Source organism: Oncorhynchus mykiss, chromosome 11, assembly GCF_013265735.2.
Source record: "Oncorhynchus mykiss isolate Arlee chromosome 11, USDA_OmykA_1.1, whole genome shotgun sequence".
Lineage (NCBI taxonomy): Eukaryota > Metazoa > Chordata > Actinopteri > Salmoniformes > Salmonidae > Oncorhynchus > Oncorhynchus mykiss.
In genome coordinates, this window is record NC_048575.1 from 13,167,890 (window position 1) to 13,187,308 (window position 19,419).

General features: G+C 45.5%; 1 protein-coding gene across 9 annotated transcripts in view; it reads right to left on the bottom strand.

The window, feature by feature from the left end:
• The window catches only part of LOC110535292 (histone-lysine N-methyltransferase 2C), a 224,712-nt gene that overhangs the window by 73,330 nt on the left and 131,963 nt on the right, over positions 1–19,419 (bottom strand). For all 9 annotated transcript variants that reach the window (XM_036934913.1, XM_036934915.1, XM_036934912.1 and 6 more), the window contains exons 12-13: positions 5,397–6,812; positions 4,211–5,184 (exon numbers count right to left, since the gene is read on the bottom strand). In XM_036934913.1, coding sequence (XP_036790808.1) covers positions 4,211–5,184; positions 5,397–6,812 — 2,390 coding nt within the window. The remainder of the gene's footprint in view (positions 1–4,210; positions 5,185–5,396; positions 6,813–19,419) is intronic.

The window sequence follows — 19,419 nt, forward strand, 5'->3', positions numbered from 1 at the left end:
CTTCCTAATCTAGCAGCAATATTAGCCATCAGTGTAGTGGTAAACCTCTCTATCCTCTTACAACAGCCAAGTACCCCCCCACCGCCATATTTCACATAAACAACGAAAATGGAAGTATGTAAGCCCATGAATTTAAAAATGCTTCAATAAAGTAGGGAGGACACTGTGCCACATTTGGGTTTCATGTTTCGTTCCTTAGGATTTCTTACTCAGATGGTATTGCTGATAACCTGTCAGTATAATATTAGAGACTAGAGGTCGACCGATTAATCGGAATGGCCGATTAATTAGGGCCGATTTCAAGTTTTCATAACAATCGGAAGTCGGTAGTTTTGGACGCCGATTTTTTTTTCATTTACATTTTTTTTGTTCTTACAACTTACACTTTATTTAACTAGGCAAGTCAGTTGAGAACACATTCTTATTTTCAATGACAGACTAGGAACGTTGGGCTAACTGCCTTGTTCAGGGGCAGAATGACAGATTTTTACCTTGTCAGCTCAGGGATTCAATCTTGCAACCTTACAGTTAACTAGTCCAAAGCTCTAACCACCTGCCTTACATTGCACTCCACGAGGAGACTGCCTGTTACGCGAATGCAGTAAGAAAGAAGCCAAGGTAAGTTGCTAGATAGCATTACACTTATCTTATAAAAAACAATCAATCAATCAATCATAATCACTAGTTATTATAAGTTATAACACATGGTTGATGATATTACTAGTTTATCTAGCGTGTCCTGCGTTGCATATAATCGATGCGGCGCGCATTCGCGAAAAAGGACTCCAACATGTACCTAACCATAAACATCAATGCCTTTCCTAAAATTAATACACAGAAGTATATATTTTTAAACCTGCATATTTAGCTAAAAGAAATCCAGGTTAGCAGGCATTATTAACCAGGTGAAATTGTGTCATTTCTCTTGCGTTCATTGCACATAGAGTCAGGGTATATACAACAGTTTGGGCCCCCTGGCACTTGAATGTTGTGCAATGTAACAGGAATATTTAGACTTATGGATGCCACCCGTTAGATAAAATACTGAAATAATAAACGTTTTGTTTTCGAGATGATAGTTTCCGGATTCGACCATATTAATGACCAAAGGCTCGTATTTCTGTGTGTTATTATGTTATAATTAAGTCTATGATTTGATAGAGCGATGGGTAACGCTGCTTGGAGGGTGGCTGTTGTCGATGTGTTCCTGGTTCGAGCCCAGGTAGGAGCGAGGAGAGGAATGGAAGCTATACTGTTATACTGGCAATACTAAAGTGCCTATAAGAACATCCAATAGTCAAAGGTTAATGAAATACAAATGGTATAGAAAGAAATAGTCCTATAATTCCTATAATAACTACAACATAAAACTTCTTAACTGGGAATATTGAAGACTCATGTTAAAAGGAACCACCAGCTTTCATATGTTCTCATGTTCTGAGCAATGAACTGAAACGTTAGCTTTCTTATATGGACTTACACTTTTATTGCACTTTTACTTTGTTTTTTCATTATTTATTTGAGGCTAAATTAAATGTATTGATGTATTATATTAAGTCAAAATAAGTGTTCATTCAGTATTGTTGTAATTGTCATTATTACAAATAAAATATAAAATACTTTTTATTTATTTATTTATTTATTTTTTAAATCGGACGATTAATCGGCATCGGCTTTTTTTGGGTCCTCCAGTAATCGGTATCGGTATCGAAAAATCATAATCGGTCGACCTCTATTAGAGACACGCTGTACGCTCTGAAAAAATCTCCACAAAAATGGTATGGCATAACACATCTCATGTTGTATTTTAAAATATACAGTGTGCTGAAATTACTCCAGCTTAGAACCTTCCCACAAATGCATCACTGCCTGTCTCAAAGCAAGTCCATTGGGGAGTAGCCTGGTTCAAGGAAACGAAGAGCCGCTGCCTCATTTACACAACATAAACGTGCCAAGGAGATAGGCTAACCCCCCCACACACACACACACACACACCAGCACTCATGGGAGTGCACACTGCACACAGGGAAGCACGTATGCAAACACACACACGAGCAGTAGAGCTCATGCCGGCAGGCAAGTAGACACACCACACACAGGAAATCCCAGCTGATTCTAGCGATGGAAGCCCACCCTGTAAATGATCCTATACTGGAAAGAGCAATCCTCCTGAGATAACAGGAAGTAGGGGAAAAACTAAAGAAGAAGAAGAAAAAGTATGGACTAAAACTTCAGCTCAGAAACTTCTGTATAGACTCCAGTGATGTGTTATACACACAGGAATCCACTTGAAATCTGCCAATCAAATAGAAGTATTGAACATGTTTGCCCGAAGTCGAAGCAAGGTGGCTTCTTTAAAATGTGAGTTCTTACAGATATATCCTGACAACAACAAAAAAGTATATGTATATTATAATATACTAACAAATCGAAGTAAAAAAAAACAACAAACATTAACCTCTATAATTGAAAAAACAAACAAAAAGGCTATAGATTCTATAGCTGCCTTTTGGGCTTAGATATACAGAGGAGCCAAGTTGAATTTCCCCTTTTGACAGCTTTGGCTGTCCTCCCTCTTCCCTCAGCTTGGTGGAAATGGGTTTGTGTCGTGCTTTGCGCCTCAATGAGTTCCTATCCAAATTAAAACACCTCCAAAAAAGACTCCCTTATGTAGTGCCCCTCCTTCTCCCCAGCATCAAACCCTTGGCACAGACTTGAAGGCTAGAAAGAGATAGAGAGCTAGAGAAAGAGGAGGAGAGAGAGGAGGGAGAAAGAACAAGGGAGACAGACGGCAAGAGCGAGAGAAGATGGGTAAAGGGACAAAGAGAAAGCAAGAGCGCAAGAAAGGGAGCCAAAAAGAGAGAGAGAGCAAGAAAGACAGAGATAGCTAGTGAAAGAGCGAGAATGCAAGAAAGCAGCCACGACCTCTCAACATTCATTAATGCACACTCTACACTGGCACTAATCAATGTGACTGAGCAACACCAAAGGGACTATAACTACAGAGAGAGGGGATACGAGTTGTGGATCAGACAGAGGATCACAACTCCCACCACGGCAGAGCAGTCTGTCTGCACCACTATCAAACATGTTACCTCCTGTGAAGGTAGAAGGCTTCTGGAAGACTAGGAGCATTCCAAAGATCTTTGGATAGAGCTACAGACCTGGTTGAAAAGCTACAGACAGGCCTGCTCAAAGAGATGCTACAGGCCTGCTCAAAGAGATGCTACAGGCCTGCTCAAAGAGCTGCTACAGGCCTGCTCAAAGAGCTGCTACAGGCCTGTTCAAAGAGATGCTACAGGCCTGTTCAAAGAGCTGCTACAGGCCTGTTCAAAGAGCTGCTACAGGCCTGTTCAAAGAGCTGCTACAGGCCTGTTCAAAGAGATGCTACAGGCCTGTTCAAAGAGCTGCTACAGGCCTGTTCAAAGAGCTGCTACAGGCCTGTTCAAAGAGCTGCTACAGGCCTGTTCAAAGAGCTGCTACAGGCCTGCTCAAAGAGCTGCTACAGGCCTGTTCAAAGAGCTGCTACAGGCCTGTTCAAATAGCTGCTACAGGCCTGTTCAAAGAGCTGCTACAGGCCTGCTCAAAGAGCTGCTACAGGCCTGCTCAAAGAGCTGCTACAGGCCTGTTCAAAGAGCTGCTACAGGCCTGTTCAAAGAGCTGCTACAGGCCTGTTCAAAGAGCTGCTACAGGCCTGTTCAAAGAGCTGCTACAGGCCTGTTCAAAGAGATGCTACAGGCCTGCTCAAAGAGCTGCTACAGGCCTGCTCAAAGAGCTGCTACAGGCCTGTTCAAAGAGCTGCTACAGGCCTGCTCAAAGAGCTGCTACAGGCCTGTTCAAAGAGATGCTACAGGCCTGTTCAAATAGCTGCTACAGGCCTGTTCAAAGAGCTGCTACAGGCCTGCTCAAAGAGCTGCTACAGGCCTGCTCAAAGAGCTGCTACAGGCCTACTCAAAGAGCTGCTACAGGCTTGGTAGAATGGCTACAGACTGGAATAGACTACAGAAAAGCTACAGACTTGGTAGAAGAAGTGAATAGCTGCTAGAAGAGTTAAAGGTCTGGCAGAAGAGATACAGACCTTGCTGAAACTATATAGGCCTGGGAGAGGAGCTACAGACCTTCAAGAGCTTTAACCTTTCCGGTACATTTTTGGTGAAGAAACTTTTCTGTAAGGACCCACAGACAGTAACAAACAGATAAACAGCCTTACCTGCTTCACCCTTGGCTTCCCTGGGGAGAACTTCCTCTTGGAGATGGCAGGCTTCCCCATTCCAATCTTGGGGGTGAGGGGAATAAAGGTTGTGTTGGTGGGAGGCACACTAGAACTGTATCCAGGATAGGGCTGGACCTGAGGCGAAGCCTGGGCCTGGATTTGGACCTGAACCTGGGGTGGGCTGGCTTTCCTAGGAGGGGAGGCCTCTGTAGAGAAGGGGGATGGGGCCAGCCCAAACGAGAGCTTGGGAGACAATCCAGGGGAGGCCTTGGGGGCTTTGCTCTCTCCCCTCGGAGAGCCGAAGTCCGAGAAGCTGCAGTCGCTGGCAGGGGTAGTATCCATTTCTACCGTGGTATCCATGTCTACCGTGCTCTTCCATTCAGGAAGTTCAGCCATGGGACTAAGCTCCTTTTCTCTGATTGTATCCTCTTCAACTGGCAATACATTTGAAGGCAACACCTCGCCCTCATCTAAAACAATTGGAGGCAAATCCTCCCCCTCGTCCTCTAACTCCTTCTGCAACTTCTGCACAACCTCCTTTTCCACAACTGCACCCTGCTCCTCCTGCATAGGTTCCAGAACATTCTCCTCAACAGCCTGTTCCAAATCTGAAGATGTCATTTCCACAGGTGCTACTTCCATAGTCTTCTCCTCCTCTACAGGGGGCTCCTCGGTGGTCTCCTCCAAAGGCTCATGGGATATTTCTTTGGTGGGCGGAGTAAAAGTGGTTGTGGAATCCTCCGATTTGGTCTCCTGTGCATTGTGGGGCAACGCCTCTTCAAGCGCGACCCTTTTTGCCGCTTCTGGAGAGTCCGATATTTCCAGTTCCTGTTGGTCGTCGTCGGCCCTGGGTGCTGCGGGACTCTGGGAGGCGAGCGGTGACATGCCCACTAGAGTTCCAGACCTCTGGGGAGACTCCGGGCCCTCCGTCAGGGTAACGGTCACCTGGATCTCCTGCGCAGGTTCAGCACCTGGAACGGAGAAAGCCAATTAAATAAGAGCTCAAGCTTGTTTATCATCCTGAATCAAATAGCATGTTTAACTGAATCGAAGCTGTGTTTCTTTTTCAAAAGTGACACCCACAACAAGAGGGCGGAGACGATCTTATCTAAGTGGTTGGGTGAAATTATACTGGGACGTTATTGTGATTTTAAAGCCTACAGCATGGTTTTCTATACTGTACCTGAGGAAGACTCTTTGGGCTCCTGCTCCTTTAGAGGGCTAGGGCCCGCCCCTTCCTCCCGCCGAGGGCTAGGGCCCGCCCCTTCCTCCCGCCGAGGGCTAGGGCCCGCCCCTTCCTCCCGCAGAGGGCTAGGGCCCGCCCCTTTCTCCCGCAGAGGGCTAGGGCCCGCCCCTTCCTCCCGCAGAGGGCCAGGGCCCGCCCCTTCTTCCCGCAGAGGGCCAGGGCCCGCCCCTTCCTCCCGCAGAGGGCCAGGGCCCGCCCCTTCCTCCCGCAGAGGGCCAGGGCCCGCCCCTTCCTCCCGCAGAGGGCCAGGGCCCGCCCCTTCCTCCCGCAGAGGGCCAGGGCCCGCCCCTTCCTCCCGCAGAGGGCCAGGGCCCGCCCCTTCCTCCCGCAGAGGGCCAGGGCCCGCCCCTTCCTCCCGCAGAGGGCCAGGGCACTCCCCTTCCTCCCGCAGAGGGCCAGGGCACGCCCCTTCCTCCCGCAGAGGGCCTGGGCACGCCCCTTCCTCCCGCAGAGGGCCTGGGCACGCCCCTTCCTCCCGCCGAGGGCCAGGGCACGCCGCTTGCTCCCGCCGAGGGCCTGGGCACGCCCCTTGCTCCAGCCGAGGGCCAGGGCACGCCCCTTGCTCCAGCCGAGGGCCAGGGCACGCCCCTTGCTCCAGCCGAGGGCCAGGGCACGCCCCTTGCTCCAGCCGAGGGCCAGGGCACGCCCCTTGCTCCAGCCGAGGGCCAGGGCACGCCCCTTGCTCCAGCCGAGGGCTAGGGCACGCCCCTTGCTCCAGCCGAGGGCTAGGGCACGCCCCTTGCTCCAGCCGAGGGCTAGGGCACGCCCCTTGCTCCAGCCGAGGGCTAGGGCACGCCCCTTGCTCCAGCCGAGGGCTAGGGCACGCCCCTTGCTCCAGCCGAGGGCTAGGGCACGCCCCTTGCTCCAGCCGAGGGCTAGGGCACGCCCCTTGCTCCAGCCGAGGGCTAGGGCACGCCCCTTGCTCCAGCCGAGGGCTAGGGCACGCCCCTTGCTCCAGCCGAGGGCTAGGGCACGCCCCTTGCTCCAGCCGAGGGCTAGGGCACGCCCCTTGCTCCAGCCGAGGGCTAGGGCACGCCCCTTGCTCCAGCCGAGGGCTAGGGCACGCCCCTTGCTCCAGCCGAGGGCTAGGGCACGCCCCTTGCTCCAGCCGAGGGCTAGGGCACGCCCCTTGCTCCAGCCGAGGGCTAGGGCACGCCCCTTGCTCCAGCCGAGGGCTAGGGCACGCCCCTTGCTCCAGCCGAGGGCTAGGGCACGCCCCTTGCTCCAGCCGAGGGCTAGGGCACGCCCCTTGCTCCAGCCGAGGGCTAGGGCACGCCCCTTGCTCCAGCCGAGGGCTAGGGCACGCCTCTTCCAAAAGCGGCAGTACCACCTCCACCACAGCCATGAAGACATCTGGAAGACAGGAAATAAAAGCAAAGTCATGCCTTAATTGACAGCTGTTTGTAACAAAAAAATAATAGGCTTCCAACCAATTCTCACAACAACAAAAAAAGAATAACAACAAAACATTTGTCCTTGATGCAGTAGAGTAATCAAGAGGATATGGATAAATGTGAGCTCAGTTTGGTCCCGTAGGACACCTGGCCCTGTGACAAAGGTATATGAGACAAATTGTATTTATTTCCAAAATGGTTTGGCCACCGTCAAAGGAACGGGGGGAACAATGGGGAACTGAGGCCCCGCTCAACTCCTGTGGTTCTCTAGTGAGTCACACACTGACACCATCCAAGCAGAACAATTCACAGCCCTTCCAATTAGGCTCTAATTTCGAGTTAATTAGGGAACATCTTCCTCCCAGGTATTCTCACTTCAACTCACCACCACATTCCAAAGCCAAAACCCAGCTGCTTTAATAACTCAATACCTAGTGTTCTCTCCATAAACATGCCCTGAGGTGTTTCTATAGTGGATGGAGAGGATGTGAATACTAGAACGTAAGCCGATACCACTGCTATTGAGTGATTCCTCAAGAAACCAGGGCAAAAAAAAAAAAAAGATTTCAGATTTTCACTAAATTTAATCCATAGAATGGTCCTTTGGATGAAGGATTGTTGGCATATATTTGTATCTAAAAGCATAATTGATAAATAATTTAAGTTGAAAAATGGCACATTTTGGCCTTACCCAGGCCTCCTTTATGGCTGCTATGTGTAACTTTTTGGGCGATCCAACAAAATTCACATAGAAATGTTATAGATCTGTCCCTCTCATTGAATGCAAGTCAAAGAAGCGGAAGACATGTTCTGTGTGTGCTATTTGTAAGCTTCCCATTTTAAAAATGAGTTCTCGTCTTTTACCTTTGGTTTTGTACACAAACTTCAAACAGCTGAAAATACATCCCACAGTAGTTTATATGGTACAATGATTATCTACACTATACTTGCATGTTTTGTCACAATCTGAAATGATGTGAACTATTAGAATTTTAGCAACCAGAAAATGGCAGAGCGATTTCTGCATAGTACATCTTTAAGACTCCATAATGTTTCATCTGTAAGTGCGACAAAGAAAGCAGTGGTGTCATATGAAGCTTTACCACTTGCTCTGTAATACCAGAAGTATTTTAATTTCAATGAAAACAAAAAAGATATTAACATTTGAATATTGAAAAATATAAACATGAATATTGAAAGTATACAGTACCAGTCAAAAGTTTAACCAGGTAGGCTGGTTGGGAACACCTTTATTTAACCAGGTAGGCTAGTTGAGAACACCTTTATTTAACAAGGTAGGCATGTTCTCATTTACAACTGCTACCTAGCCAAGATAAAGCAAAGCAGTGCGACACAAATAACAGAGTTACACATGGAATAAACAAACATACAGTCAAATAACACAATAGAAAAAGTCTATATACAGCGTGTGGAAATGAGGCAACATACGTAAGGCAATAAATAGGCCATAGTGGCAAAATAATTACAATTTAGCAATTAAACACTGGAGTAATAGATGTGCTGAAGATGAATGTGCAAGTAGAGATACTGGGGTGCAAGTAGAGATACTGGGGTGCAAAGGAGCAAAAACATTTTTTATTTTTTTTAAATAACAGTAGGGTGATGAGGTAGTTGGATGGGCTATGTACAGGTGCAGTGATCTGTGAGCTGCTCAAAGTTAGTGAGGGAGATATGAGTCTCCCGCTTCAGTGATTTTGTTTTATATGTGCAAAGTAGTTCAAACACGGTCAGTTCCACTTTAACCTCTCTGCGCACCGAACCCGTTAGCGGGATGAAATTCGACAACATACGGTGATCGCTACATAAATAGTCATATTAAACATTCATGAAAATACAAGTGTCTCACATGTTTCAAAAGCCTAGAGTCTTGCTAATCCAACTGCGTTGTCAGATTTTTTTTAAAGGATTTACTGCGAAAGAATACGATGCGATTATCTGAGGATAGAGCCCAATAAAAAAACAACTATTTCAACCAGCACAGGCGTAACAAAATCACAAACTGCAATAAAATTGATTGTTTACCTTTGACGATCTTCCTCTGTTTGCAATCCCAGTGCTCATTGTTAAATAGCCTTGTTTATAGCCTAACACAAAACATTTTGTGAACCGCTTGTGTCGTGAATTCCGTCTCATTCCATTTTCGACGACACATTCGGAGTAAATACACACAATAAACGTGACTTTTCCAGTCATGTTTGGTTTCATTGCAATCAACTGGTTTGTTTGTAACACAACCAAACGTGATGGGTCATTTCGCGGGACGTATTGACAGAAAGAAACCGATTTGACGACAACAAGTAATGACATCATTGTGCACCAATGATATGACCGCTGTTTCGTTGATTGACTGTATTTTAACCCAATGACCACTGATCGTCTTGAAATCTAGCTGGGTAGATAGCCAATGAGCTGAGGTAAACGGCAATATGTAATGTTTATGTGTTGGAAGACCAACCGATGTAGTAAACTCCGGCGTAAAGAGGGTCATTCACCATTGAAGTTTCATACCGGAAGGAGCAACACATGTTACGCACAGCGTTGTTTTGGTAAAGCGCATCTTCAGCTGTTTATATATCAATCAGTGTGGCGACTAGGTCAGGGAAAGCTAAATTTAAGTCTAGATATACAGATGTACACACAATTTTAGAAGAAATTGATCGGGAAAGTGAGACAGAGATTGCTGTTGTAATGTATGCTAATGCCGTTGTTTGAAATTAATAATATAAAAATATTATGCAATTTTTTTACATTTTAGTAGCAATATATAAAAATGTAATGTAATGAAATGTGAGATCCGTGTGTCTGCCGCCCCACCCCACCCCCACATGAAATAGCCTATTTGAGGCTGTTGCGGGGAGGGCAGGCCCACAGCAATGGCCAAAGTGAAATGGAGACAGTAGATACAGCTGGTCTGTTGTAATATAATAAAGACAGTAGACCTAGCTGGTCTATAATAATATATTCAACCGTATGTTCCCTGTACTCTATATACATCTGTTTATTATGCCTGTTGATACAGGGCTCATATGTGAAACTATTCTAACTGAACATTGTCTTTCACAGTGACACTTACTCCGAATGGGAGCCCCCAGTGCCAAGGTGTCCATCCCCCACTGAAGCTGGTTCATCCAGCTCCTGCCACAAGTGGTGTTCATCTTCCCAAATGTATTTCTTCAGGCATGGATGTGCCTCAGGGCCAAAAGGGCACAGCATGGAGGCGTCGCTGTGTTCTTTCAAAATGAAGTCCCCCATCACCTGCACCACATGCTTGGTGACCCTCTGCTTTACAGCAGAAAGAGACTGCTATGGCACCTGGCATCAGCAGCACAATATTGTGTAGAGGACTGAGGGTCTTCCAAATATTGAAAGTGTTATTTTGTAAATGTATATATATATTTTTCATGTTTTTTCTCCATTTTTGGGGTGTGTGTGTTAGAATAGCATTTTGGTATTTTGTATATAGTTATTCCATTCAAAATGTATAACTTCACCAATTTGGCCACTTGGGTACATGATAAATGTCATGTAACACACTCATTTTGGAAGTTATTATTCTGAAACTTTGCACAAGTACTGTTGCCCTCTTATGTTTTTCACTGAAATTGTCCCCATCTTCCTATCTGAATGTTTGTTTTGTCTTGTTCATTTTAAAGATGATACAACAATAAAAAATAAAAAAATGTATGTTTTTTTCATTGTATTCTCTAAACCAGATCTATTGTGTTATATTCTCCTACATTCAATTCACATTTACACAAACTTCAGAGTGTTTTCTTTCAAATGAAATCAAGAATATGCATATCCTTGGTTCTGAGCCTGAGCTACAGACAGATAGATTTGGGTATGTCTTCAGGCAGAAATTGAAAAAAGTGGGGGGGTTAAGAGGTTAAAGAAGGCCTGGTTAAGTCCAAAATGTCACAAATATTCAAAATTATATGAATTAATTCTCAATTATGCTTTAAAATACAACAATCCTTCCTCCAAAGGACCATTCTATGGATTACATTTAGTGAAAATCCAAAACATCATGGTATTTTTCTGTCCTGGTCTCATGAGGAATCACTCAATAGCAGTGATATCAGCTTACATTCTAGTATTCACATCCACTCCATCTACTATAGAAAGACCTCAGGGCATGATAATTGTTTTCCAATAAGAAAAATATGTGTGAAATGCAGGAATAATAATATGGTAAGCTTCATTTCAAGACTCTTTAGTATTCACTGTATCTAAGCCTATGTTCCAATGCAAAAATAGGCTATTGGGGAGAAGTGCCCTTTTCATTTTCTTAAAATATTAACAAACACTACATCCTAGTTCATTTTCCCTGCAACTACCATTCACATTACCCTGGGAGCTGGTCTGAAAAAGGTCTCCACCCTCCATTTCTGCCTCTCGCTCCTTGCGTCCATGCTTCCCTCTTTTTCTTCTTCCCCTCCTCACATTGGAGGATCAGCACATGCAGTCAAACCCACACAGAAAGGCGTCCCCATGACAACCCCTGTTTAGAAGACCCCCGCTCTCATTAGAACGCCGAGGCAATGGTTTCAGGCAGAACATAACAGTCCCAGCAAATCAGGTGAGAGATTAGAGTGCGAGAGAGAGAGCGAGCAAGAGAAAGAGTTAACAAACCCATTGTGTTTGGCCTGCAATGAAACTCTTAGCAAACTAAATGGAATGAAATGGATGGGTGTGAGACTACACCAGTGGGGGAGTCAGAGTGTGCAAAGTTCAATGTGTAACTGAGTTATAAGGCCTGGGGACCCACCTTGAACTCTAGTACTACAGTACCACATCTCACTGGGAGGTTCACCAAAAATGACTTGAGACAAATTACCCCCCCTCTCCTATCGACCAATCAGACGAGTGGGAACTCGTAGCTTTAGCGATCACAGTTTGGTGACCGCCCAGAAGAAATCAGGGGACCCCCGTTGATGACATCAATGGTTGGGAATGCACTCAGTATGATCAGGGATCCGTTAAGGGCATAGTGAACACACAGGGAAGACAAGCTGAGCCTCTTGATTAGACTTACATGGGAATGTCATTGGGAAGAAAGCACACCTGCTAAATACTGACATGCCAATATGATGGATTTATAGAGCCTCAATTATCCATCCAATCAAAACTCTGTCCTTTGGGGGGGGATAAATGTATGCATTCAGATGATAATATGCTTATAGTCTGTGTCATTGTAGAGGTAGGAGGAGATGCATCAGAAAAGGATATATGGAGACAAGAGGAGTGGCTGTTTTAATCCTCTCCAGTGGTAAATACACCAGCGTCTCTCCATCTCTGTCTCTTTGCTGCTGCTGCCGTGGTGAATAGATGCCCGCCGTTCACGCTCGACTAGCACAGATGGGAGGGGGGGGGGGGGGGGTGACGAGGCCAGAGCATCCCATTGGCTGAGCCCGGGCAGCTATTTTTAACTTGCGGCAGAACCGCCACTGTCTCCTGAGATGTCTCCTCCCCCCCCCTCCCCCAAGAGAGCCGTACTGCAGCAAGAACATCTCAACACCACCACAGAACAGCCAGACAAGGCTGGATTCCCTTCACACTTCAGTTCTCCACCCATACTCCTATTATGCTGCTGGGCTGTTAGTTTCTCATAGAGAATAATGAAGAGTATGGGTTTGAGTCCCGCTGGGACCTCCCATAGGAAAATGCATGTATGACTTGAACAAGGGTCTGCTAAATGGCATATATCATTATATTATATTATAGAAAGAGCACCTATATATGATTATCTATAGACTATCTATCTATACTAGACTCTTCACATTGTTTCCTCAATCATATTGTTGACAGTGACACGTTGTGTACTTAGTACAGTTCACAATCAAGTTTCACCTTCGGTAAGAATTTTCCTTTTAATAGGCCTCATACAAGACAGTACTTCTGCATTGTATTTCTGGTAGCTACAGACACGACGACCACTAGAACGATGTAGTAACTGTAATGTAACGGGAGCAGTCTGAACTTGCCTCGGTTGACAAGCAGGCTGTGTCCCAAATAGTGCACTACTTTTGACCATAGTCCCTATGGACCCTGGTCAAAAGTATTGCCCTACATAGGAAACCGGGTGTAGTTTGGGACGCAGCCTGCAACGAAAGGTTTTTGCTTGAATCAGACCCTTGACATTGAGGCAAGAGATCCCATTGTCTGGAGGGTAAACAAAAAAAACTGTGTTGCTGAAGTTCCAATCACAGAGTGCCACACACACACAGCGCCACACACACAGCGCCACACACACACACACACACAGCGCCACACACACACACACACACAGCGCCACACACACACAGCGCCACACACACACACACACAGCGCCACACACACACACACAGCGCCACACACACACACACAGCGCCACACACACACACACAGCGCCACACACACACACACACACAGCGCCACACACACAGCGCCACACACACAGCGCCACACACACACAGCGCCACACACACACACACAGCGCCACACACACAGCGCCACACACAGCGCCACACACACACACACAGTGCCACACACACACACAGTGCCACACACACACACACACACACACAGTGCCACACACACACACACACACAGTGCCACACACACACACACAGTGCCACACACAGTGCCACACACAGTGCCACACACACACACACAGTGCCACACACACACACACACACAGTGCCACACACACACACACACAGTGCCACACACACACACACACAGTGCCACACACACACACACACACACAGTGCCACACACACACACACACAGTGCCACACACAGTGCCACACACACACACACACACAGTGCCACACACACACACACACACAGTGCCACACACAGTGCCACACACACAGTGCCACACACAGTGCCACACACACAGTGCCACACACACAGTGCCACACACACACACACACAGTGCCACACACACACACACACAGTGCCACACACACACACACAGTGCCACACACACACACACACAGTGCCACACACACACACAGTGCCACACACACACACAGTGCCACACACACACACAGTGCCACACACACACACAGTGCCACACACACACACAGTGCCACACACACACAGTGCCACACACACAATAGCCTCAGCTGCCCTGGCTAGATAGAGACAAGCGCTGTGACGATACCAGTATCGATGGCAAAAATGAAAATACGAAGCACACCAGACTCTTTTGCCCTTTCAAAAATGTGCCAAATGTAAAATATTGAGTGCTTGGAAAACAAATAATTGTGACTGGATGACAACCTAATGATGTTTGTTTCCAAGATTAGGGCTGTAAAATCCGCATCGTAGATTTTTTTCGTAGCCACGACACTAATGAGTATCGTGATACTGTATCGTACCGGCCCTAATAGAGCGAGACGGGATTGGAGAAAGAAAGAGTGATAGATGACCAGTAAAAAAAAAAGAGCCGACAGGATAGACAGAAAGTGTGAAAAGAAGACTTCGGCTCTGACTGAGCGACACCTCCCCCCTCTCCCCCACCTCCTAGCCATCACGCAGTCCCAGGATTTCAGCCTAGGGAGAGACCTTCCACCTCTTCTACCTCCGCCGCTCCAAGCAGCACAAAAATAGAGTGCAGGGGGAAGGGAGAACGAACGAGACAGTATGAGCCAAGGAGAAAGAAAGCGAGAGTGCGAGGAAAGGCAGAAAACGCGAGACAGATCAAGATGGGAATGCACGAAAGGGCTCCAAAGAGAACATTAGCTCTGCCACTGATGATAAATAGTTTGTGTGTAGGTGACTAATAAAAGTATGGTTAACCCACAGTGGGCTGTGGCAGACAGTGGCACCAGCAGGTAAGTGGTTAGCCAGTGGGGTCAAAGACCACCCCCACTCCAGAGGGGCCCATCCCCGACCTCATTGGCTAAGCACACTCCAGCCCCCACCTCTGACACCCCAGATCGATACACAGCCATGTCTCTCCTGACAGCATGGAGAAAGGGAGTATTCCCCCTCAATGCAAAGCTGTTGCACTGAGTTATTCAGCCATGAATGTTTGAGGTTGTGTGGAGTTGGTGTGTGTGTCTGTTTGTGGAATTTTAGGTAATAGAGTCAGATAAGGCACAAAGCAAAGCTCAGGTAATGGTGTTATTGGTCAGTGGGCCAGAATGAGTTACACAGTTCTGCATTAGCAACTGCGGATGCATGTACAGCGCATTCGGAAAGTATTCAGACCCCATTTTGTTACGTTACAGCCTTATTCTATAATGGATTCAATAGTTATTTTCTCCTCATCAACCAACACACGATAAAGCAATGACAAAGCAAAAACAGTTTTTTTTAGAACATTAAAATGGAATATCAGATTTACATTAGTATTCAGACCCTTTACTCAGTACTTTGTTGAAGCATCTTTGGCAGCGATTACAGCCTCGAGTCTTCTTGGGTATGACACTACAAGCTTGGCACACCTGTATTTGGGGAGTTAATCCCATTAATCTCTGCAGATGCTCTCAAGCTCTGTCAGGTTGGATGGGGAGTGTCGCTGCATGGCAATTTTCAGGTCTCTCCAGAGATGTTTGGTCAGGTTCAAGTCCAGTCTCTGGCTGGGCCACTCAAGGACATTCAGAGACTTGTCCCAAAGCTACTCCTGCATTGTCTTAGCTGTGTGCTTAGGGTCGTTGTCTTGTTGGTAGGTGAACTTTCGCCCCAGTCTGAAATCCTGAATGCTCTGGAGCAGATTTTCATCAAGGAACTCTGTACTTGATGAGGACAAGTCTCCCAGTCCCTGCCGCTGAAAAACATCCCCACAGCATGATGTTGCCACCACCATGCTCCACCGTAGGGATGGTGCCTGGTTTCCTCCAGACATGACGCTTGGCATTCAGGCCAAAGAGTTCAATCTTGGTTTCATCAGACCAGATAATCTTGTTTCTCATGGTCTAACGACAAGTGGGTTGTCATGTGCCTTTTACTGAGGAGTGGCTTCCGTCTGGCCACTCTACCATAAAGGCCTGATTGGTGGAGTGTTGCAGAGATGGTTGTCCTTCTCCACAGAGGAACTCTGGAACTCTGTCAAAGTGACCACTGGGTTCTTGGTCAACTTCCTGACCAAGGGGGTTCTCCCCTAACTTTTCAGTTTGGCCGGGCAGCCAGCCAGCTCTCGGAAGAAACTTGGTGGTTGCAAACTTCTTCCATTTAAGAATGATGGAGGCCACTGTGTTCTTGGGGACCTTCAATGCCGCAGAAATGTTTTGGTACCCTTCCCCAGGTCTGTGCATCGACACAATATTGTCTCGGAGCTCTGAGGACAATTCCTTTGACCTCATGGCTTGATTTTTTCTCTGACATGCACGGTCAACTGTGGGACCTTATATAGAACTGGTGTGTGCCTTTCCAAATCATGTCCAATCAAGTTGTGGAAACATCTCAAGGATGATATATGGAAACAGGATGCACCTGAGCTCAATTTCATAGGAAATGGTCTGAATACTTATTTAAATAAGGTATTTCTGTTGATGTATAAAATAGAGGTCGACCGATTATGATTTTTCAACGCCGATACCGATTATTGGAGGACAAAAAAATCCGATACCGATTAATCGGACGATTTTTTAAAATGTATTTGTAATAATGACAATTACAACAATACTGAATGAACACTTATTTTAACTTAATATAATACATCAACAAAATCAATTTAGCCTCAAATAAATAATGAAACATGTTCAATTTGGTTTAAATAATGCAAAAACAAAGTGTTGGAGAAGAAAGTAAAAGTGCAATAAAAGTCCATATAAGAAAGCTAACGTTTCAGTTCATTGCTCAGAACATGAGAACATATGAAAGATGGTGGTTCCTTTTAACATGAGTCTTCAATATTCCCAGGTAAGAAGTTTTAGGTTGTAGTTATTATAGGAATTATAGGACTATTTCTCTCTATACCCTTTGTATTTCATATACCTTCTTATAGGCACTTTAGTATTGCCAGTGTAACAGTATAGCTTCCGTCCCTCTCCTCGCTCCTACCTGGGCTCGAACCAGAAACACATCGACAGCCACCCTCGAGGCAGCATTACCCATGCAGAGCAAGGGAAAAAACTACTCCAAGTCTTAGAGCGAGTGACGTTTGAAACGCTATTAGCGCGCACCCCGCTAACTAGCTAGCCATTTCACATCGGTTACACCAGCCTAATCTCGGGAGTTGATAGGCTTGGAGTCATAAACAGCTCAATGCTTGAAGCATTGCGAAGAGCTGCTGCCAAAACGCACAAAAGTGCTGTTTGAATGAATGCGTACGAGCCTGCTGCTGCCTACCATTGCTCAGTCAGACTTCTATATCAAATCATAGACTTAATTATAACATAATAACACACAGAAATACGAGCCTTTGGTCATTAATATGGTAGAATCCGGAAACTATAATTTCGAAAAACAAAACGTTTATTCTATCAGTGAAATACGGAACCGTTCCGTATCTTATCAAATGGGTGGCATCCATAAGTCTAAATATTCCTGTTACATTGCACAACCTTCAATGTTATGTCATAATTACGTAAAATTCTGGCAAATTAGTTCGGAACGAGCCAGGCGGCCCAAACTGTTGTATATACCCCGACTCTGCGTGCAATGAACGCAAGAGAAGTGACACAATTTCACCTGGTTAATAATGACTGCTAACCTGGATTTCTTTTAGCTAAATATGCAGGTTTAAAAATATATACTTCTGTGTCTTGATTTTAAGAAAGGCATTGATGTTTATGGTTAGGTACAGTCGTGCAACAATTGTGCCTTTTTCGCAAATGTGCTTTTGTTAAATCATCCCCCGTTTGGCAAAGTTGGCTGTCTTTGTTAGGAAGAAATAGTCTTCACACAGTTTGCAACGAGCCAGGCGGCTCAAACTGCTGCATATACCCTGACTCTGTTGCAAGAGAAGTGACACATTTTCCCTAGTTAAAAAAAATTCAAGTTAGCAGGCAATATTAACTAAATATGCAGGTTAAAAATATATACAGTGCCTTGCGAAAGTATTCGGCCCCCTTGAACTTTGCGACCGTTTGCCACATTTCAGGCTTCAAACATAAAGATATAAAACTGTATTTTTTTGTGAAGAATCAACAAGTGGGACACAATCATGAAGTGGAACGACATTTATTGGATATTTCAAACTTTTTTAACAAATCAAAAACTGAAAAATTGGGCGTGCAAAATTATTCAGCCCCCTTAAGTTAATACTTTGTAGCGCCACCTTTTGCTGCGATTACAGCTGTAAGTCGCTTGGGGTATGTCTCTATCAGTTTTGCACATCGAGAGACTGACATTTTTTCCCATTCCTCCTTGCAAAACAGCTCGAGCTCAGTGAGGTTGGATGGAGAGCATTTGTGAACAGCAGTTTTCAGTTCTTTCCACAGATTCTCGATTGGATTCAGGTCTGGACTTTGACTTGGCCATTCTAACACCTGGATATGTTTATTTTTGAACCATTCCATTGTAGATTTTGCTTTATGTTTTGGATCATTGTCTTGTTGGAAGACAAATCTCCATCCCAGTCTCAGGTCTTTTGCAGACTCCATCAGGTTTTCTGCCAGAATGGTCCTGTATTTGGCTCCATCCATCTTCCCATCAATTTTAACCATCTTCCCTGTCCCTGCTGAAGAAAAGCAGGCCCAAACCATGATGCTGCCACCACCATGTTTGACAGTGGGGATGGTGTGTTCAGCTGTGTTGCTTTTACGCCAAACATAACGTTTTGCATTGTTGCCAAAAAGTTCAATTTTGGTTTCATCTGACCAGAGCACCTTCTTCCACATGTTTGGTGTGTCTCCCAGGTGGCTTGTGGCAAACTTTAAACGACACTTTTTATGGATATCTTTAAGAAATGGCTTTCTTCTTGCCACTCTTCCATAAAGGCCAGATTTGTGCAATATACGACTGAATGTTGTCCTATGGACAGAGTCTCCCACCTCAGCTGTAGATCTCTGCAGTTCATCCAGAGTGATCATGGGCCTCTTGGCTGCCTCTCTGATCAGTCTTCTCCTTGTATGAGCTGAAAGTTTAGAGGGACGGCCAGGTCTTGGTAGATTTGCAGTGGTCCGATACTCCTTCCATTTCAATATTATCGCTTGCACAGTGCTCCTTGGGATGTTTAAAGCTTGGGAAATCTTTTTGTATCCAAATCCGGCTTTAAACTTCTTCACAACAGTATCTCGGACCTGCCTGGTGTGTTCCTTGTTCTTCATGATGCTCTCTGCGCTTTTAACGGACCTCTGCGACTATCACAGTGCAGGTGCATTTATACGGAGACTTGATTACACACAGGTGGATTGTATTTATCATCATTAGTCATTTAGGTGAACATTGGATCATTCAGAGATCCTCACTGAACTTCTGGAGAGAGTTTGCTGCACTGAAAGGGGCTGAATAATTTTGCACGCCCAATTTTTCAGTTTTTGATTTGTTAAAAAAGTTTGAAATATCCAATAAATGTTGTTCCACTTCATGATTGTGTCCCACTTGTTGTTGATTCTTCACAAAAAAATACAGTTTTATATCTTTATGTTTGAAGCCTGAAATGTGGC